The following is a 23,509-nucleotide window of genomic DNA, read 5'->3' as shown; positions in this document are numbered from 1 at the left end:
CCAGAAGGACAACCATCTCTGCAGCACTCCACCAAACAGGCCAGACGGAAGCCACTCCTCAGTAAAAGGCACATGACTCTCAGACCATGAGAAACAAGATTCTCTGGCCTGATGAAACCAAGATTAAACTCTTTGGCCTGAATGCCAAGCATCACATCTAGAGGAAACCAGGCACCGCACATCACCTGGCCAATACCATCCCTAAGGTGAAGCATGGTGGTGGCAGCATCATGCTGTTGGCATGTTTTTCAGCGGCAGGGACTGGGTGACTAGTCCGGATTGAGGGAAAGATGAACAGAGCAAAGTACAGAGAGATCCTTGATGAAAACCTGCTCCAAAGCGTGGAGGACCTCAGACTGGGGCGAAGGTTCACCTTCCAACAGGACAATGACCCAAGCACACAGCCAAGACAACGCAGGAGTGGCTTCGGGACAAGTCTCAATGTCCTTGAGTGGCCCAGCCAGAGCCCGGACTTGAACCTGATCGAACATCTCTGGAGAGACCTGAAAATAGCTGTGCAGCAACACTCCCCATCCAACCTGACAGAGCTTGAGAGGATCTGCAGAGAGGAATGGGAGAAACTCGCCAAATACAGGTGTGCCAAGCTTTGTAGCGTCATACCCAAGAAGACTCGATGCTGTAATTGCTGTCTAGGGTCTGAATAAAGTAAAGGGTCTGAATACTTATGTAAATGTGATATTTCAGTGTTTTATTTTTAATACATTTGCAAAATAATCTAAAAACCTGTTTTTGCTTTGTCATTATGAGGTACTGTGTGTAGATTGATGAGGTTAAAAAACGATTTAATCCATTTTAGAATAAGGCTGTAACATAACAAAATGTGGACAAAGTTAAGGGGTCTGAATTCTTTCCGAATGCACTCTCTGTGTGCCATTCAGAGGGTGAATGGGCAAGACAAAAGATTTAAGAGCCTTGGAACGGTGTATGGTAGTAGGTGCCAGGTGCACCGGTTTGTGTCAAGAACTGCAATGTTGCTGGGTTTTTCATGCTCAACAGATTCCTGTGTGTATCAAAAATGGTCCACCACCCAATGGACATCCAGCCAACTTGACACAACTGTGGGAAGCATTGGAGTCAACATGGGCCAACATCCCTGTGGAACGCTTTTGATTCTTTGTAGAGTCCATGCCCCAACTAATTGAGGCTGTTATGAGGGCTAAAGGGCATGCAACTCAGTATTAGGAAGGTGTTCCTAATGCTTTGTACACTCAGTCTTGTCACGGTTATCGCTGGTGAAGGAGGACCAAAATGCAGTAGGACTGTGTTTGTTCATTTTGAACATTTATTAAATCAAAATGAACACAAAAACAACAAAACAAACTCACAATCACCGAACAGTCTTCTCAGGCTCATATATGCTAGACAAGGAACAATCTCCCACAAAACCTACACCAAACAATTACCCATATATAGGACTCTCAATCAGAGGCAACGAGGAAACACCTGCCTCCAATTGAGAGTCCCAAACCCAATCAACCTAACATAGAAATACATAAACCAGACTACACATAGAAATACATCAACATAGACCATAACTCAAAACCCGGAAATAATAAATCAAACGCCCTCCTAACTAACACACCACCCCGAACCACATAAAACAAATACCCTCTGCCACGTCCTGACCAAACTACAATAACAATTAACCCTTATACTGGCCAGGACGTGACAAGTCTATTGACATTAGCATAAATTATATGAAATGTTCTCATCTTAGCGAAGCCTAATGAAGACAATATACAGTTGTGAATGCTACACTATTTTTGTGGAAATGTATTCTTTGTCTTAACTGATTTCACTGCATGCTTGATACTATGCCTATGAAACTGACATCTGTGTCTCTTTGCCAGTGTTTGAGGTTCCATTCTGTAAGGAGAACAGTAGCAAGGCTCAGGGTCATGGCAGGGTGGACTTTAACGTGACGGTGTGCACTGCCCCGGCCATCGGCCCTCCAGACCTGACCACTGAGGACTACAGCACCCTGAGTTCTATCTACGGCTGCCCTCTGCCCCCCAACCAGATACACACCGTCATCAACTCCTATAGCAACTGCATACGTAAGAGACATGACCCATATAACACTTTAAAAAAAATGTTTTACACATTTTCCTGATATCCAATTGGTAGTTTACGACCTTGTCTCATCGCTGCAACTCCCCAACGGGCTCAAAGGTCGAGACATGCGTCCTCCGAAACATGACCCACCACTCCGCGCTGCTTCTTAACACACTGCTCGCTTAACCCATAAGTCAGCCGTACAAATGTGTCGGAGGAAACACTGTTCAATTGACGACCGAAGTCAGCTTGCAGGCGCCCGACCCGCCACGAGTTGCTAGAGCGCGATGAGCCAAGGAAGCCCCCCGGCCAAACCCTCCCCTAACTAACCCGGATGACGCCAGGCCTATTGTGCGGCGCCCTATGAGCCTTCTGGTCATGGGATCGAACCCAGGCTGTAGTGGCACCTCAGCTGCGATGCAGTGCCTTAGACTGCTGCACCACTAACATTGTTTTTTTTAAAGCTTCAGTCACACTGTTACTCTTCACCACTCTATTGCTGGTCACTAGTTTACCTGTTAGCTTCACAATACCAGTAACTGTCGTCAGACCCATATTCCACTTGTATCTGCAAAGAAATGGTTGTGATTGATCCTTCTGATTGTGCTGGATATTTGTTTCTGGGTGTTTTTTTTTTTTTTTTACTTCAATCTAGAGTACCTTCAGGCCAACAACCATGACTCTCTCAGGGTACAGGCTCTACATGACCTGGGAAACCTGCACTATTATAATGGAAACAGAAGGTAAGATATGACCGAACTCATAATGTACAGCACTATTTGTATTGTGTTTAATTTGTATGTCTACATGATTATATACAATTGTTGAAAACCAACGTTTTTTCTTATTCTGTGTGATTCTGCTTGTAACCCAAGGGCAGCTCATTCCTACTGGAGCAAGGCAGTGGACTGTGCACTGCAGAGCTCTGGGGTGCTAGACTCATGGGACGGGGTGTCGTGGGGTACAGGTTCCTTCCAACACCAACCCACCCTGAAGCAGGCTGGAGTCTGGGGCTGTCTGCAGGGAGCTTTACTGACAGCTAAGATCGCACAGTGAGTCTCTGAGTAAAGTCTGTACCAACTTTAGTAGCTAACACAAGCATACAGTATACAGTGCATTCGGAAATTATTCAGACCCCTTGACCTTTTCCACATTTTGTTACATTACATTCTTATTCTAAAATCGATTAAATGAATAAAAATCCTCATCAATCAACACACAAAATAAAAAAACATGAATACCTTATTTGTGTAAGTATTCAGACCCTTTGCTATGAGACTCGAAATTGAGCTCAGGTGCATCCTGTTTCAATTGATCCTCCTTGAGATGTTTCTACAACTTGATTGGAGTCGACCTGTGGTAAATTCAATTGATTGGATATGATTTGGAAAGGCACACATCTGTCTTTATAAGGTCCCACAGGTGACCAAGAACCAGATGATCACTCTGACAGAGCTCCAGAGTTCCTCTGTAGAGATGGGAGAACCTTCCAGAAGGACAACCATCTCTGCAGCACTCCACCAAACAGGCCTTTATGGTAATGGCCAGACGGAAGCCACTCCTCAGTAAAAGGCACATGACTCTCAGACCATGAGAAACAAGATTCTCTGGCCTGATGAAACCAAGATTAAACTCTTTGGCCTGAATGCCAAGCGTCACATATTAGAGGAAACCAGGCACCGCACATCACCTGGCCAACACCATCCCTACGGTGAAGCATGGTGGTGGCAGCATCATGCTGTTGGCATGTTTTTCAGCGGCAGGGACTGGGTGACTAGTCCGGATTGAGGGAAAGATGAACAGAGCAAAGTACAGAGAGATCCTTGATGAAAACCTGCTCCAAAGCACTCAGGACCTCAGACTGGGGTGAAGGTTCACCTTCCAACAGGACAACGACCCTAAGCACACAGCCAAGACAACGCAGGAGTGGCTTCGGGACAAGTCTCAATGTCCTTGAGCCCGGACTTGAACCCGATCTAACATCTCTGGAGAGACCTGAAAATAGCTGTGCAGCAACGTTCCCCATCCAGCCTGACAGAGCCTGAGAGGATCTGCAGAGAAGAATGGGTGATACTTGCCAAATACAGGTGTGCCAAGATTTGTAGTGTCATACCCAAGAAGACTCGATGCTGTAATTGCTGCCTAAGGTGCTTCAACAAAGTACTGAGTAAAGGGTCTGAATACTTATGTAAATGTGATATTTCAGTGTTTTATTTTTAATACATTTGCAAAAAAATCTAAAAACCTGTTTTTGCTTTGTCATTAGGGGGTACTGTGTGTAGATTGATGAGGGTAAAAAACGATTTAATCCATTTTAGAATAAGGTTGTAACATAACAAAATGTGGACAAAGTTAAGGGGTCTGAATTCTTTCCGAATGCGCTGTCTGTGTGCCATTCAGAGGGTGAAATGGCAAGACAAAAGATTTAAGAGCCTTGGAACGGTGTATGGTAGTAGGTGCCAGGCACACCGGTTTGTGTCAAGAACTGCAATGTTGCTGGGTTTTTCATGCTCAACAGATTGCTGTGTGTATCAAAAATGGTAATGGGAGAAACTCCCCAAATACAGGTGTACCAAGTAGAGGTCGACCGATTAATCGGAATGGCCGATTAATTAAGGCCGATTTCAAGTTTTCATAACAGTCGGTAGTCGCCATTTTTGGATACCGATTGTAGCCGATTACATTGCAATCCACAAGGAGACTGTGTGGCAGGCTGACTACCTGTTATGCGAGTGCAGCAAGAAACCAAGGTAAGTTGCTAGCTAGCATTAAACTTATCTTATAAAAAACAATCAATCTTAACGTAATCGCTAGTTAACTACACATGGTTGATGATATAGTTTATCTAGCTTGTCCTGCGTTGCATATAATCGATGCGGTGCCAAACGGGTGATTTAACAAGCTCATTCGCGAAAAAAGCACTGTTGTTGCACCAATGTGTACCTAACCATAAACATCAATGCCTTTATTAAAATCAATACAGAAGTATATATTTTTAAACCTGCATATTTAGTTAATATTTTCTGCTAATATACATTTCTTTTAACTAGGGAAATTGTGTCCCTTCTCTTGCGTTCCGTGCAAGCAGAGTCAGGTTATGTGCAGCAGTTTGGGCCGCCTGGCTCGTTGCGAAAAGTGTGAAGACCATAACAAAGACAGTAATTAATTTGCGAGAATTGTACATAATTATGACATAACATTGAAGGTTGTGCAATGTAACAGCAAGATTTAGACTTAGGGATGCCACCCGTTAGATAAAATACGGAACGGTTCCGAATTTCACTGAAAGAATAAACGTTTTTTATTCAAAATGATAGTTTCCGGATTTGACCATATTAATGACCTAAGGCTCGTATTTCTGTGTGTTATTATGTTATAATTAAGTCTATGATTTGATATTTGATAGAGCAGTCTGACCGAGCGTTGGTAGGCAGCAGCAGGCTCGTAAGCATTCATTCAAACAGCACTTTCCTGCATTTGCCAGCAGCTCTTCGCTGTGCTTCAAGCATTGAGCTGTTTATGACTTCAAGCCTATCAACTCCCGAGATTAGGCTGGTGTAACCGATGTGAAATGGCTAGCTAGTTAGCGGGGTGTGCGCTAATAGCGTTTCAATCGGTGATGTCACTCGCTCTGAGACCTTGAAGTAGTTGTTCCCTCTGCAAGGGCCGCGGCTTTTGTGGAGCGATGGGTAACGATGCTTCGAGGGTGGTTGTTGTCGATGTGTCCCTGGTTTGGGGCGAGGAGAGGGACGGAACCTATACTGTTACTTGCAATACTATAGTGCCTATAAGAACATCCAATAGTCAAAGGTATATGAAATACAAATGGTATAGAGAGAAATAATCCTATAATTCCTATAATAACTACAACCTAAAACTTCTTACCTGGGAATATTGAAGACTCATGTTAAAAGGAACCACCAGCTTTCATATGTTCTCATGTTCTGAGCAAGGCACTTAAACGTTAGCTTTCTTACATGGCACATATTGCACTTTTACTTTCTTCTCAACACTTTGTTTTTGCATTATTTAAACCAAATTGAACATGTTTCATTATTTATTTGAGGCTAAATTGATTTTATTTATGTATTATATTAAGTTAAAATAAGTGTTCATTCAGTATTGTTGTAATTGTCATTATTACAAATAAAAAAATATATAAATCGGCCGATTTAATCGGCATCGGCTTTTTGGGTCCTCCAATAATCGGTACCGGTATCGACGTTGAAAAATCAGAATCGGTCGACCTCTAGTACCAAGCTTGTAGCGTCATACCCAAGAAGACTGTCATCGCTGCTAAATGTGCTTCAACAAAGTACTGAGTAAAGGGTCTGAATATGTACTTGTGGTATTTCAGTTTTCTTTTTTTTTATATAAACTGTTTTTTCTTTGTCATAATGTGGTATTGTGTGTAGATTGATGAGGGGAGAAAAACAATTTAATCAATTTTCAAATGAGGCTGTAACGTGGAAAAAGTCAAGTCTGAATACTTTCCGAATGCACTGTATGTTCACTGAAATAATAAATAATCCGTTGATCAATACAGTCACTTTCACAAATGTATTGTAGTGATGTCACTGACCTCATTGTGTTTTGACCAACAGGTATGCCTTGACCTCTAATATCAGTCAGCGCACAAAATGCTGCCTCCTATCTGCCCAGCTTTTCAAGGTATTGTCTGTGTCTGACATGTTGTGTTTGTACTAGCACATCTTGATCATCTAATAAACTTGGACAATACCATGATTAGTTGAATTAGATTGGTGCTTGGCTGAAACAAACGTCTGCTCACCCTGTATGTCTCCTGGACCAGGGTGACCACCTGTGTAGTTAATCATGTCCTGTGTGTGTGTCTCTTCCACCAGTGTCTCCTGCGGGCCTCCCTGCCCCACCCTCAGAGTGACCTGCAGTACTCATCCTATACTGTAGGAGAGGAGCTGGTTCCTGGTCTGGACCTGTTCTCTGAACCTGACCGAGGACACCTGGGAACCACTGTGTCCAGCCTGGCCTTCTTATGCCACTGGCTCTACACCTCAGGACACCATCTCACAGTACATACGCAGACTGCATCTGAAATGTCGCCATATTCCCTATTTAGTGCACAACTTTTTGGCCAAAGTCCGATGTGGCAATGTATTCTTCTTTTTCATTTTGAATTAACCAAGCATCTGACCAGGGAGTTTAGTAGGCGTCTCAAGAAAGTTAGCTATTGGTTTCAATGCCTCTGTGTTCTGCTGTTACAGGCCCTGCCTATGCTTGCTCTCTATCTGCATTTTGTGGGGACTGTGTGCCGAGACCCACACCTCACCATTAAAGGAAGGATACTGAAGGTTGGTATGAATATCTCAGTTACATGTGATTCCACTGTATCTACAGTGTATGTGTGTGTGTGCCCATTAGGATATATGTATTTCTACTGTGTGCAGGTGAAGGTGCTGACAGAGCTGGGGCAGTACTGTCAGGCCATGAAGGAGACATCCCTGATGACTCAGGGAGAGGAGATCCCACTGCCTCACGGATGTTACAGCGGCATGGAGAAACATGCGGTACTACTGACACACACACACATTCTCACACAGTTAATACAGCATATTCTTTGAACAGAATTTGTATATGATTGATTTTATTCATCTGCAGACAATCAGAAAGTTCTTCACCAACAAGTCACTCATGGACTCTGCAAACATACAGGTATTTAAGGTTGTAATAACACTTAAAAAAAACAGTTTTCATTGTATGGCTCTAACAGCGTGTGTGACTGTATCTGTGCCCTGTGTCCTGTACTGTGTGTGACCTTAGTGTATCTAATGATAGTGAGTAAATCTGATGGTAGTGTGTAGTAATATCCTGTTAAAACCCCCTAGAGTCGATGTCCGTGCCCCCTGTGGAAATCTAATTAGCATCATTTAACAAATCCCCATAAAAATATGTCAGTTTAAGCTAGAGATATCCGCCAATGTCGCACATCCGCATATGCGTTGAAAGTTGACAGAGTTAGAGCGATGTTTGTCAGACCATGAGGCATCCCGAAAACCGGTCTTCTCACATAATTGTCTGTAGCTTCCGAATGGTTTGGCCTACAAACAATGACCCTCTATGTTTCCATATGTTTCCATCCATGAGACTCTCACAATGGTGTTTTCCGTTTTGCTCGTCGACCCCCACAAGCGTCTTGGGACTCGTCTGAAGTCTGTACAGCAAATCTGCCAACTTCTGTGTGTAGCGTCCCAACAATGATGCGCTGATGCACGTAACAAAGTTGACAGGTATGCGTAAAGATGGGCAGCCTGGCACCCTCAAGCACCAGGGAGGGGGAGCGGGAGCAGGCGTGACAGTACCCCCCCTAGGGGTGCCATTCGGCGTCCCACGTGGGCGAACCCAACAGGCCGGCTGAGGCATGGGAGCCCGATGGGCCTGCTGAGGCGTGACGTGGGGTGGGAGCCCGACGAGCCGGCTGAGGCGTGGGAGTCCGACGAGCCGGCTGAGGCATGATGTGGAGTGGGAGCCTACAGAGCCAACCGAGGCATGGAAACTTCTCGAGCCAGCTAAGGCGTGGAAGCCCGACGAGCCAGCTGAGGCACCCGGACCCGACATCAAAAAACAAAAACTCCTTGATGCTTCAAATTGTGGTGTCAGCATTCTGTAAGTACAGACGCTGGGAGATGAGAAGCAAGTACAGGGAGCGAACATTTAATAAACAACGGACATGAAACAGGACAAGGACTGCGTCTGGACAGGGGAAAAATAACGACATCAATGCTGACACGGGTATGGAACAAACAGATATAGGGAAGGCAATCAAAACGTGAAGGAGCACAGGTGAGTCCAATGAAGTGCTGATGCGCGTAACGCAGGTGACATGTGTGCGTAATGATGGGCAGCCTGGCGCCCTCGAGCGCCAGGGAGGGGGAGTGGGAGCAGGCGTAACAATAACTAACATTCAAGACTAGCTTACGAGGTACAAAGGAGTGTTTTGTGTGTACAGTCGTGGCCAAAAGGTTTGAGAATGACACAAATATACATTTTCAAAGTCTGCTGCCTCAGTTTGTATGATGGCAATTTGTATATACTCCAGAATGTTATGAAGAGTGATCAGATGAATTGCAATTAATAGCAAAGTCCCTCTTTGCCATGCAAATGAACTGAATCCCCCAAAAACATTTCCACTGCATTTCAACCCTGCCACAAAAGGACCAGCTGACATCATGTCAGTGATTCTCTCGTTAACACAGGTGTGAGTGTTGAAGAGGACTAGGCTGTAGATCACTCTGTCATGCTGATTGAGTTCGAATAACAGACTGGAAGCTTCAAAAAGAGGGTGGTGCTTGGAATCATTGTTCTTCCTCTGTCAATTATGGTTACCTGCAAGGAAACACGTGCCGTCATCGTTGCTTTGCTCAAAAAGGGCTTCACAGGCAAGGATATTGCTGCCAGTAAGATTGCACCTAAATCAACCATTTATCCAATCATCAAGAACTTCAAGGAGAGCGGTTCAATAAATGAGCAGATGATGATGTGCAAGTAGAGATACTGGTGTGCAAAAGAGCAGAAAAGTAAATAAAAACAATATGGGGATGCGGTAGGTAGATTGGGTGGGCTATTTACAGATGGACTATGTACCGCTGCAGTGATCGGTTAGCTGCTCAGATAGCTGAAGTTTAAAGTAAGTGAGGGAAATATAAGTCTCCAGCTTCAGCGGTTTTTGCAATTCCTTCCAGTCACTGGCAGCAGAGAACTGTAAGGAAAAGCGGCCAAATGAGTTGTTGGCTTTGGGGATGACCAGTGAGATATGTTGTTATTGTGACCTGTGAGCTGAGATAAGGCGGAGCTTTATCTAGCATAGACTTATAGATGACCTGGAGCCAGTGGGTCTGGCGACGAATATGTATCGAGGGCCAGCCGACTAGAGCATACAGGTCGCAGTGGTGGGTGGTATAAGGGGCTTTGGTAACAAAACGGATGGCACTGTGATAGACTGCATCCAGTTTGCTGAGTAGAGTATTGGAAGCTATTTTGTAGATGACATCGCTGAAGTCGAGGATCAGTAGGATAGTCAGTTTTACTAGGGTAAGTTTGGTGGCGTGAGTGAAGGAGGCTTTGTTTCAAAATAGAATGCCGATTCTAGATTTGATTTTGGATTGGAGATGTTTAATATGAGTCTGGAAGGAGAGTTTAGTCTAGCCAGATACCTAGGGATTTGTAGTTGTCCACATATTCTAGGTCAGAACCGTCCAGGGTAGTGATGCTAGTCGGGCGGGCGGGTGCGTGCAGCGAACGGTTGAAAAGCATTTGGTTTTACTAGCGTTTAACTTCTCAGGGCTGCGTGGGACGCTACCGTCCCACCCACGGTTCACACTATTCAACAGCCAGTGAAAAATCACTCGCCAAATTCAAAACAACAAAATGTCATAATTCAAAGTTCTTAAACATGCAACTATTTTACACCATTTTAAAGATAAACCTCTCCTTCATCCAACCATATTGTCCGTTTTCAAAAAGGCTTTACGGCGAAAGCATAAAGTTAGATTATGTTAGGACAGTGCCAACACAAGAAAACCACACAGCCATTTTCCAAGCAGGAGATGGATCACAAAAACCATAAATACAGCTAAAATTAAGCACTAACCTTTGACAATCTTCATCAGATGACACTCCTAGGACTCAATGTTACACAATACATGTATGTTTTGTTCGATAAAGTTCATATTTATATCCATAAACCCCATTTTACATTGGCGCATGATGTTCAGAAAATATTTTTCCTCCAAACTCCCGGTGAATGAGCACAACAATTTACAAAAATACTCATCATAAACGTTGATAAAATATTAAACTGTTATTCCAAGAATTATAGATACACTTCTCCTGAATGCAACCGCTGTGACAGATTTTTTTTTAAATTCACAGGGAAAGCACACTTTGCAATAATATGAGTACGGCGCTCAGAAAAATACAACAGGCAATACAGATACCCGCCATTTTGGAGTCATCTAAAATCATAAATAGCATTATAAATATTCACTTACCTTTGATCTTCATCAGAAGGCACTTCCAGGAATCCCAGGTCCACAATAAATGTTGTTTTGTTCGATAAAGTCCATAATTTATGTCCAAATACCTCGTTGTTGGCGCGTTCAGTAAACTACTCCAAATGTAGGAAGCGCGCCCAAAATTTCACGACAAAGTCAAAAAAAGTTATATTTACGTTCGTTGAAACATGTCAAACGTTGTATAGCATCAATCTTTAGGGCTTTTTTAACATAAAACTTCAATAATATTCCAACCAGACGATTCCAACGTCTTGAAAAACGTTATGGAACACAGCTACCTCATCACGTGAACGCGCGCCACAAAACTCATGTAATTTTCTGAGTTACCAACTTCCCGGCCTTCTTGTTCGCTCTGTGTTCACCGCAAAAGCCTGAAACTAAGTTCTAAAGACTGTTGACATCTAGTGGAAGCCTTGGGAAGTGCAAAATGAACCCTAAGTCACTGTGTGTTAGATGGGCAATGACTTGAAAAGACTACAAGCATCAGATTTCCCACTTCCTGGTTGGATTTTTCTCAGGTTTTTGCCTGCCATATGAGTTCTGTTATACTCACAGACATCATTCAAACAGTTTTAGAAACTTCAGAGTGTTTTCTATCCAAATCTACTAATAATATGCAAATATTTGACTCTGGGCCCGAGTATTAGGCAGTTTACTCTGGGCACGTTTTTCATCCGAAATCGAAAATACTGCCCCCTATACTTTGACAGGTTAAGAGCAGTTAGAGGCCACGGAAGGAGTGTCGTGTGGCATTGAATCTCGTTTTGAGGTTAGTTAACACAGTGTCCAAAGAAGGGCCAGATGTATACAGAATGGTGTCGTCTGCGTATAGGTGGATCAGTGAATCACCCTCAGTAAGAGCGACATCATTTATGTATACAGAGAAAAGAGTCGGCCCGAGAATTGAACCCTGTGGTACCCCCATAGAGACTGCCAGAGGTCCGGACAACAGGCCCTCCGATTTGACACACTGAACTCTGTCTGCGAAGTAGGTGGTGAACCAGGCGAGGCAGTCATTTGAGAAACCAAGGCTACTGAGTCTGCCGATAAGAATACGGTGATTGACAGAGTCGAAAGCCTTGGCCAGGTCGATGAAGACGGCTGCACAGTACTGTCTTTTATTGATGGCGGGTATGATATCGTTTAATACCTTGAGCGTGGCTGAGGTGCACCCGTGACCAGCTCGGAAACTGGATTGCACAGCGGAGAAGGTATGGTGGGATTCGAAATGGTCAGTGATCTGTTTATAAACTTGGCTTTCGAAAACTTTAGAGAGGCAGGGCAGGATGGATATAGGTCTTGTGGCGTACAGCAGGTCAGCCACCAGGGGGAGACTCGTCGAAGCCTGGTAACAGATGGAGTATACATCACGAGGCGATGGCTCGTGATGTATACTCTCCAGCCAAGACTAATTGGGTCTGATTGGGAGCTGGTGAGTAATCAAGAGCGGATTGCTCACCAGCTGTGCAAGGCCCATAAAGCTGCCAGAAGGGCAGCACACAGGAGGAATGGGGGAAGAAAGGACTCCCGTGGTATTGTTGACGGTTGCAGAGGTAAGAAGAGGGAGTTCAGTTTTGTGCCCGACAGGATACAGCCAGACCCGGAATACCAGAAGACAGCATCCCGGAGAGGGTCTCATAGGGGAGACCTATCCTTTTCTTTTTGATCTATTATTTAAATAAACACCCTTGAAACTGAGCTAATCCTTCTCTGTCCGTGTCTGATATGGGTAAACTTCTTGACCAAACCCCCTGGTCTGCCACAAGTGGTGGAGAATGCGGGCACGTCTGATAACGTCGTCAGATCAGGGTTGACGTTTACACAGTATCAGCATGGACGAGTTGATAGCTCAGTTCGTCCGGGCCCAACAAGCACAACAGGCGGTTCAGGAACGAACGCAGGAGGAACAGCGACTACAAAATGTCTGCCTCGTTGAGGAAGTCAGGAAGCTGCAAGGAGGAGCGTCTCCTGGATCACATCCCAACCAGTTTTTGATCAAGCTAACGGAAGACGATGACATCGAAACATACCTCTGTACATTTGAACCACCACGCGCCCTATGGGAAGGATGGCCAAGGCTGCAGTGGGCAAGTCTGCTGGCCCCGTTCCACTATGGGAATGCCCAAAAGGCGTATTGGGACGTGAACGATGAACAGGCGGCTAACTACGACGGACTCAAACGGGAGATACTCAGCCGCTATGGGTACAGCCTGGCCCATCGGGCTCAACGGTTCCACGACCAGGAGACCGAAAGGGGTAGGGAGATGTCCATTTCCTGTGTTCACGGGGACACAAAGCGGTATCCCACCATATGGACCAACATCGTGACGCCACAAGGGAGCTGTCAGATGATGGTGGGGGCAGTACCAGAGCTGCCGGTACCTCTCCTAGTTCGACGGTATTGTCTGCTGTTCGCGGCCCTATGGGGGCACGAATTGAGGAAGAAGGTACGAGCCGGCCAAAGAAGAGAGCGGGGACGACCAATAGCCTGTGCGGCCCAGAAGCAACCGGTTAACCAGCATGTGTCTACGGCTCCAGAGTCGGAGGGGGCGCCGGAACCCGAGCCCCCTGGGGAATCCCTGGAGGAGGAGCCCATCCTCCCCCTCCTCGATTTCGAGGGGCTAGTAGAGACCCCCACTGGGGGTCAACTGAGGGGACAATTCGGAACGGCCCAGTGGGAGAATCCGAACTTGAAAGCTGCCGCCGCCCAAGTGATAGCCGTGGATGGACAGCTACTTCCGGGGGTGAGTGACTGGCGATACCCCATTTTCAAATTAAGAATAACCTTTTGTATCAGGTGTCGCGCCAACAGGGGGAACTTCGAGAGGTATTGTTGCTGCCCCGACGGTACGTAGGAACCGTTCTTCAGCTGGCCCACACCCACCTGTTGGGGGCACACCTGGGAATGGAGAAGACCCGGGAATGGATCGCCGCCCAGTTCCAATGGCCCGGGATGAGGAGGGCCGTGGAAGACTACTGTCGCAGCTGCCCGGCGTGTCAACTCACTGCCCCGAAAGCAAACTTTCATAACCCTCTGGTCCCCCTGCCAATAATCGGGGTGCCCTTTGAATGCATCGCCATGGACATAGTGGGACCCCTGGTAAAGACTGCACGAGGACACAGGTACATCTCGGTAATAGTGGACTACGCCACCCGGTATCCCGAGACCATTCCCCTACGGGCGGCGGTGTCCAAGGGACTCGACCGGGAGCTGTTCCACCTCTTTAGCCGGGTGGGCATCCCGAACAAGATCCTGACAGACCAAGGTACGGAGTTTATGTCAGGCCTCATGAAAGAGTTGTGTGCCCTCCTGCAGATCAAGCCGATCCGGACCTCCGTTTTTCACCCGCAGACGGATGGGCTCGTCGAGCGCTTTAATAAAACGCTCAAACAGATGCTGCGGAAGGTCATCAAGCAGGACGGGAAGAACTGGGACCAGCTACTACCCCACCTAATGTTCCCAATCCTCCACTGGGTTTTCCCCGTTCAAACTCCTCTATGGGAGGAGGCCACGCGGCCTACTGGACCTCGCCAAGGAGGTGTGGGAAGCCCAACTGACCCCCTTACGCAGCGTGGTAGAGCACGTGGAGACAATGTGGGAGCGGATGACAGCCATGTGGCCAGTCGTGAGGGAACATATGGAGAAGGCCCAACGCGCCCAAGCCCAGGTCTACAATCGGGGAGCCCAGCCCCGAGAATTCCAGATGGGAGACAGGGTGTTGGTCTTGATCCCCACGGCCCGAAAGTAAGTTCCTGGCAACATGGCACGGACCATACGAGGTGATCGAGAAGCGGGGAACTGTCAATTACTGCGTACGGCAACCGGGGAGACGGCTGTTGGCCGGGGTTGGGGTAGCCAGGAGGAAAACATGGCCAGCCGTAGAGAAATGCTTATTGAAATTTTTGATTATCATGGATTTATCGGTGGTGACCGTGTTACCTGGCCTCAGTGCAGTGGGCAGCTGGGAGGAGATGCACTTGTTCTCCATGGACTTTACAGTGCCCCAAAACCTTTTGGAGTTAGAGCTACAGGATGCACATTTCTGTTTGAAAAAGCTAGCCTTTGCTTTCCTGACTGACTGTGTGCAGGGGCGAAAATCTGATATCAACTTTGGAGGGGACAATTACATTACATTTTCTCAAGAGCAATTCCTGAGGGGGACACCAAAAGTAGTGCTGTAACACATAGCCTACGTTTAATATGGTAAATGTATATTGAGGAACCAAAGAAATAAGGTGTTTGCCGTACTCCTAACTACCGGTACCCAAAACTACACAACTAATCACAACAGCAGTACCATTGCCTTTAACAAATCTTAGTTCAGTCACCAGTTTAAGTTGAGAGTGGGGGTATCCATGGCATTTTCCAATTATGTTCCTATTTTACAAGTCAAAAAAATTGAGAACCTTTCATAATGTTGCCAAACAAAGACTCAACAAACTTACCTGAGACTCCCTGTCTCTGCCAGTCTGTCCCTGCATATCTGTCCCCAACTCTGCTGTCTGTGTGCCATCTGTTGCCTGCTCTGCCTAATGACATCATTGTGAAACATTTCCATTAGAATTTCATTTCTTTCTTATGAACATTTTATCAACTAGTCTTTGAGATATTAGGCTACTAGGGTTCTTACTTTGCGTTTTGGTGTACTGAAAAATACTCTGATGTCCGTCTTTTTTCTGCCATTTTTCTACCTGGTTGGCTACACACACACAATATGTAGGTTATTTACAGTAGGAGATGGGCTTCTATCATCTTATCTTCTATCATTCTATATGGGCTTCGATCTAAAAGGTAGCTAGCAAATGTGAAACGGATTGCAGTGACAAGAGTTGACAGCTGTATGAGTTCACCATTTACACAACATATGCTGCAACCTTTTGTAATTTTAATCGTTTGTTTCATATTGGCTGGCTTCTAACAATAGCTGAATTTGCAAAGCTAGCGAGCACCAATTCAGTGGTGTTTGCTATAATCTTTGCTACCCGGGTTAAATAAAGGTGAAATAAAATATATAAATAAAAGTTCCCTTGCGACAATTTAGCTTTTGCAAGGAGACCATTAAATATATTTAAAACAATGGTAGAAGAGAGTGTAGTTCTGTTCAGTTTATCGCTAACCTTATCACAGCACTAACTTACATGCATGCTGATCTTGGAATAAACTGACGATAGCAAAGATTCCATCTTTGACGAGGCCACATAAATGGAATAGGTACTAGCTAGCTTAATAGTTAATATTTGCGCGCTAGCTCTGCATATTCAGCTAGTGTGTGTGTGCGATTGACTGGATTAACCTCACTCAGTTACTTGCATTCAGTACCTTTCAGACAGTAGATACGACCTCTCTGTTACCTAGCAAGCTAAGGAACTGGCAGTGGATCAAACCATTGTGAGGCAAAGGGTGGGGGGGGTCGCAATCTTTTGAAACTTAAAAACGCGCTATTAAGTGTCTATAATCAGCACAATTGCTTTCATTGCGTATTATTAATATTATTTAAATTACATAGTTATGTTTCAGTGATATATTGGGGGGGAAAAATCATATTTTTCCCAGGATGGGGGGGTCGTGTCCCCCCCGTGATTTCCGCCCCTGACTGTGTGTATTGGTTCCTGACTTCCCTGAACAGTTGCATATCGCGGGGACTATTCGATGCTATTGCAGTCCAGCACAGGATGTTTTTGTGCTGATCAAGGGCAGTCAGGTCTGGAGTGAACCAAGGGCTATATCTGTTCTTAGTTCTACATTTTTTGAAATGGGAATGCTTATTTAAGATGGTGAGGAAATTACTTTTAAAGAACAACCAGGCATCCTCGACTGATGGGATGAGGTCAATATCCTTCCAGGTTACCCAGGCCAGGTTGATTAGAAAGGCCTGCTCGCAGAAGTGTTTTAGGGAGCGTTTGACAGTGATGAGGGGTGGTCGTTTGACCGCGGACCCATAGCGGATGCAGGCAATGAGGCAGTGATCGCTGAGATCCTGATTGAAAACAGCAGAGGTGTATTTGGAGGGCAAGTTGGTCAGGATAATATCTATGAGGGTGCCCATGTTTACGGATTTAGGGTTGTACCTGGTGGGTTCCTTGATGATTTGTGTGAGATTGAGGGCATCTAGCTTAGATTGTAGGACTGCCGGGGTGTTAAGCATATCCCAGTTTAGGTCACCTAACAGAACGAACTCTGAAGATTGATGAGGGGCAATCAATTCACATATGGTGTCCAGGGCACAGCTGGGAGCTGAGGGGGGTCTATAACAGGTGGCAACAGTGAGAGACTTATTCCTGGAGAGAGAATTTTTTTAATTAGAAGCTCGAACTGTTTGGGCATAGACCTGGAAAGTATGACAGGACTTTGCAAGCTATCTCTGCAGTAGATTGCAACTCCTCCCCCTTTGGCAGTTCTATCTTGACGGAAAATGTTGTCGTTGGGTATGGAAATGTCTGAATTTTTGGTGGTCTTCCTAAGCCAGAATTCAGACACGGCAAGGACATCAGGGTTGGCGGATTGTGCTAAAGCAGTGAGTAAAACAAACTTAGGGAGGAGGTTTCTGATGTTGACATGCATGAAACAAAGGCTTTTTCGATTACAGAAGTCAACAATTGAGAGTGCCTGGGGGCACGCAGGGCCTGGGTTAACCTCTCTAGGGTAGGTGGGACGAAATCGTTCCGCACTATTCAACAGCCAGTGTCACATCAGAGCGCCAAATTTAAAACCACAAAATGTCATAATTCAAAGTTCTCAAACATAGGACTATTTTACACCATTTGAAAGACAAGACTCTCGTTAATCTAACCACATTGTCCAATCTCAAAAAGGCTTTACAGCGAAAGAAAAACATTATATTATGTTAGGAGAGTACATAGCCAGAAATAACCACAAAGCCATTTTTCAAGCAAGCATATGTCACAAAAACCAAAAACACAGCTAAATGCAGCACTAACCTTTGATGATCTTCATCAGATGTCACTCCTAGGACATTATGTTATACAATACATGCATGTTTTGTTCAATCAAGTTCATATTTATATCAAAAACCAGCTTTTTACATTAGCATGTGATGTTCAGAACTAGCAACTAGCATACACACCGCAAACTTCCGGTGAATTTACTTAATTACTCAGCATAAAACGTTCACAAAATACATAACAATTATTTTAAGAATTATAGATACAGAACTCCTTTATGCAATCGCGGTGTCAGATTTTAAAATAGCTTTTCAGCGAAAGCACATTTTGCAATATTCTGAGTAGATAGCCCGGCCATCACGGCTAGCTAATTTGACACCCACCAAGTTTGGCCCTCACCAAACTCAGATTTACTATAAGAAAAATTGGATTACCTTTGCTGTTTTTCGTCAGAATGCACTCCCAGGACTTCTACTTCAATAACAAATGTTGTTTTGGTTCGAAATAATCCATAGTTAAGTTGAAATAGCTCCGTTTTGTTCGTGCGTTCAGGTCACAATCCGAAGGGTGACGCGCGAGCGCATTTCGTGACAAAAAAATTAAGAATATTCCATTACCGTACTTCGAAGCATGTCAAACACTGTTTAAAATCAATTTTTATGCGATTTTCTCGTAAAATAGCGATAGTATTCCAACCGGGCGACGTTGTATTCATTCAAAGACTGAAAGAACAAAATGGAGAATTCAAATGAACACGCATTTTCAGTGTCACTGTCCTCAGCCTGACCAGTAACAAACAGAGCTGCTGTACTTAGCCCAGAGACTGCAGACATCTCATTACACTTTCTGGCACCTTCTGAGAGCCAATGGAAGCCTTAGAAAATGTCACGTTACAGCACAGATGCTGTATTTTTGATAGAGAGGCTAAAGAAGGACAATAAATTGTCAGACAGGGCACTTCCTGTATGGAATCTTCTCAGGTTTTGGCCTGCCATATGAGTTCTGTTATACTCACAGACACCATTCTGTTTTAGAAACTTTAGAGTGTTTTCTATCCAAATCTACTAATTATATGCATATTCTCGTTTCTGGGCAAGAGTAGTAACCAGTTTAAATCGGGTACGTTTTTTATCCCGCCGTGCAAATACTGCCCCCTAGCCCCAACAGGTTAACCTCCACATTACCCGAGGAACAGAGGGGGAGTAGGTTGAGGGTACGGCTAAAGGCTATCAAAACTGGTCGTCTAGTGCGTTGGGGACAGAGAAAAGAAGGAGCAGATATCTGGGCATGGTAGAATAGATTCAGGGCATAATGTGCAGACAGGGGTATGGTGGGGTGCGGGTACAGTGGAGGTAAGCCCAGGCACTGAGTGATGATAAGAGAGGTTGCATCTCTGGACGTGTTGGTTATACTGGGTGAGATCACCGCATGTGTCGGAGGTGGGACAAAGGAGGAATCTGAGGCATGTAGAGTGGGACTAGGGGCTCCACTGTAAACTAAAACAATGATAACTATCCTAAACAACAGTATACAAGGCATATTGACATTTGAGAGAGACATAAAGCGAGGCATAAAGCAATTACAGGTGTTGATTGGGAGAGCTAGGTAAGACAACAACGGGTAAGACAACAACAGCTAATCAACTAAGACAACAACAGGTAAAATGGCGATGAATGGGCAGAGAGGGTCGGTTAACTACACACGGCCTGATTTCGAGGCAGGGGCCGACAGATAAACAAAACATTTTTACAAAATGGAGTACCGTGATAAATGAACAGTCCAGCAGGCATCAGCTATGTAGTCATATAAGCAAGCTAAATCTGAAGTTGTCAATGAATTAGCCAATGCAACCTGTGTTGCGCTTACTACAGATGGATGGACCTCCAGGGCTATAGAGAGCTACTTAGTGACAGCCCCTCACATTACCCCGGAGTGGGAGATGAGAAGTACCGTGCTAAAGACCCACCCTCTTTATGAGAGTCACACAAGTCCACATCTTTTTCTCTTTGTAAGAAAACATTATAGCATAGGCCAATACAATGTCTGAGCCATGTTTACAAATTGATTTCACACGCATATTGCACTTAATTTTTGTGTTGTTGATGAGTAATCATGTGTTTTAATGTAAGAAAATAGTGTTGGTATTCCTGTTTTATTTGTTATCCTCTCATCAGGCATTATATGACTCAGGAATACCAACACTTTGTATTTTCTTAAATAAACAAAAAATAACTACAGTAACTGTTGGCATTTCATTTTCCTGCTGTACTGAAACTGGATCGAACGGTGACCCCAAAACCGCAATACGTACCGAACAGTGGGTTTGGTGAACCATTACACCCCATTACACATTTTTGTATCTGCAAAAAACAGTCCACTGGCACTCAGCCAAGGATCATGGACTGTGAATATAATGAAGGCCTACCTGACCCGTGGTATATTTAGCCCCAGTCTCCCCTATGCATTCATCGCCAATGGTCAGCACTAACGCACATAAACCATGCCGCTGCTAAAACTCTGGTTCTAAAATGATGCAGTTCACACATTTTGGGGATTTGAGATTTAACAATAGAAAGCCCTGTGACCCTACTCTTTTAACCTGTTATGGCTAGGGGGCAGTATTTTCACGGCCGGATAAAAAACGTACCCGATTTAATCTGATTATTACTCCTGCCCAGAAACTAGAATATGCATATAATTATTAGCTTTGGATAGAAAACACTCCAAAGTTTCTAAAACTGTTTGAATGGTGTCTGTGAGTATAACAGAACTCATTTGGCAGGCCAAAACCTGAGAAGATTCTGTACAGGAAGTACCCTGTCTGACCATTTCTTGGCCTTCTTGATTATCTCTATCCATTACAGGGGATCTCTGCTGTTACGTGACACTTCCTACGGCTCCCATGGGCTCTCAGAAGGCGGCAAAAAGCTGAATCGTGGCTTTGCAGGCTCTGGCTGAAAAAAAGTAGCGCGTTTGGATAGTGGCCGGTCACAGTACTATGAAACTCAGGCTCGTGCACGAGGGGATCCCATGCTTTTATTTTCTCTCTCTTTGTACGTATACACGCTTTCCCGGTCGGAATATTATCGCTTTTTTACGAGAAAAATGGCATAAAAATTGATTTTAAACAGCGGTTGACATGCTTCGAAGTACGGTAATGGAATATTTAGAATTTTTTTGTCACGAAATGCGTCGTGCGTGTGACCCTTATTTACACTTCGGATAGTGTCTTGAACGCATGAACAAAACGCCGTTATTTGGATATAACTATGGGTTATTTTGAACCAAACCAACATTTGTTATTGAAGTAGCAGTCCTGGGAGTGCATTCTGACGAAGAACACCAAAGGTAATCAAACTTTTCTAATAGTAAATCGGAGTTTGGTCAGGGCTAAACTTGGTGGGTGTCAAAATAGCTAGCCGTGATGGCTGGGCTATCTACTCAGAATATTGCAAAATGTGCTTTCACCGAAAAGCTATTTTAAAATCGGACACCTCGATTGCAAAAAGGAGTTCTGTATCTATAATTCTTAAAATAATTGTTCTGTTTTTTGTGAACGTTTATCGTGAGTAATTTAGTAAATTCACCGGCAGTGTTCGGTGGGAATGCTAGTTCTGAACGTCACATGCTAATGTAAAAAGCTGGTTTTTGATATAAATATGAACTTGATTGAACAAAACATGCATGTATTGTATAACATAATGTCCTAGGCGTGTCATCTGATGAAGATCATCAAAGGTTAGTGCTGCATTTAGCTGTGGTTTTGTTTTTTGTGACATTATATGCTAGCTTGAAAATGGGTGTCTGATTATTTCTGGCTGGGTACTCTGCTGACATAATCTAATGTTTTGCTTTCGCTGTAAAGCCTTTTTGAAATCGGACAGTGTGGTTAGATAAAGGAGAGTCTTGTCTTTAAAATGCTGTAAAATAGTCATATGTTTGAAAAATTGAAGTTTTTGTATTTTTGAGGAATTTGTAATTCGCGCCACGCCTATCATTGGATATTGGAGCAGGTGTTCCGCTAGCGGAACGTCTAGATGTAAGAGGTTTTAACAGTGGCCATCAAAACTGATTTCACAAGGTGTGTTTCACTGCGATTGCATTAAGAATGTTGTACAATGACTGGGCATGCATGTTTCTCTCCCTGTGCGGGATATTATTTTCTCGCACAGAATGCGACAAGCTGGCCAATTGAATAGGTAAACTATTCTACTATGGGGTTGCTGTTGCTTTCTCATATTGTTGGCTGAGGAAAAGTAAATGTGGAAAGAAATCTTTCATTAGATAATTCAAAATTCGCAAAATCAAAGGTACCGAGTCCCTGCTCCGCCTGGCTCTCATTTGGATCATAGGAGCCGCATCTCAGCCCCGGCGGGACCCGGCCCAATTTAACCCCTGATGGTAGTGAATGTATCTTATTTTAGTGAGTATCTAATTGTAGTGTATGTATCTGATGGTAGTGTGTGTGTGTATCTGACTGTAGTGTATGTTTGATTGTGTGGGGGAATTATTGTAATGAAAAGGAGAGTCTCTTAGATTTCTTCAAAACCATCAAACGTTATTATTTAATTACTGCAGTAATGGAGCTGGTCAGTAATTACCCCTGGAGGTGATCACTGTGAACTCAACCAGCTGGTTTGTGCCACAGCATTTTATATCACCCCTGGAGGTGATCACTGAGAACTCAACCAGCTGGTTGAGCCACAGCATTTTATATCACCCCTGGAGGTGATCACTGAGAACTCAACCAGCTGGTTTGAGCCACAGCATTTTATATCACCCCTGGAGGTGATCACTGAGAACTCAACCAGCTGGTTTGAGCCACAGCATTTTATATCACCCCTGGAGGTGATCACTGAGAACTCAACCAGCTGGTTTGAGCCACAGCATTTTATATCACCCCTGGAGGTGATCACTGAGAACTCAACCAGCTGGTTTGAGCCACCGCATTTTATATCACCCCTGGAGGTGATCACTGAGAACTCAACCACTGGTTTGAGCCACGCATTTTATAATATCACCCCTGGAGGTGATCATGAAACTCAACCAGCTGGTTGTAGCCACGCATTTTTATCACCCCTGGATGTGATCACTGGGAATCAACAGCTTGTTTGTGCCACAAAAGCATTTTATTATCACCCTGGAGGTGATCACTGTAACTCAAACATCTGGTTGAGCCCAGTGAATTTTATAGTAAGCATCCTCCTTCAGTCTACATGACACACAACAATATGTGGAATGGATCACAAGTTAAGATTTGTATGAAAGATACTAAATTCACAGCAAAAAGTATCTGCTGTAAAAACTGTTCCATTGTGAGAGAACTAGGTTTCTGACGCCTGAGTCTGTCTCCCTGTACCATATGACAGAAACAATTAACTCATGCTTTGGAATGCGGTATCACCCAAAGACATGGTAAATCTTACAGAGGCCCATCCTCAGTAGAACACACACAGATGAGCGTTCTAACAACCCCTTGT

The 23,509-nt window shown here is 44.4% G+C and overlaps 1 protein-coding gene across 4 annotated transcripts in view; it reads left to right on the top strand.

Annotated features, from left to right (window-relative positions):
• LOC115155001 (cilia- and flagella-associated protein 54) overlaps positions 1 to 23,509 on the top strand; it is a 75,383-nt gene that overhangs the window by 18,032 nt on the left and 33,842 nt on the right. For 3 of the 4 annotated variants that reach the window (XM_029701769.1, XM_029701770.1, XM_029701771.1), the window contains exons 9-13: positions 6,681 to 6,747; positions 6,942 to 7,127; positions 7,320 to 7,406; positions 7,503 to 7,622; positions 7,714 to 7,767. In XM_029701769.1, coding sequence (XP_029557629.1) covers positions 6,681 to 6,747; positions 6,942 to 7,127; positions 7,320 to 7,406; positions 7,503 to 7,622; positions 7,714 to 7,767 — 514 coding nt within the window. Of the gene's footprint in view, positions 1 to 1,871; positions 2,079 to 2,731; positions 2,820 to 2,951; positions 3,129 to 6,680; positions 6,748 to 6,941; positions 7,128 to 7,319; positions 7,407 to 7,502; positions 7,623 to 7,713; positions 7,768 to 23,509 lie in introns of all 4 variants that reach the window. The other variant, XM_029701772.1, reaches the window with a different exon arrangement.

The sequence above is a fragment of the Salmo trutta genome, chromosome 19, assembly GCF_901001165.1.
Source record: "Salmo trutta chromosome 19, fSalTru1.1, whole genome shotgun sequence".
Lineage (NCBI taxonomy): Eukaryota > Metazoa > Chordata > Actinopteri > Salmoniformes > Salmonidae > Salmo > Salmo trutta.
Note: the sequence above shows the minus strand (reverse complement) of the source record. Positions and strands in the feature narration are given on the sequence as shown.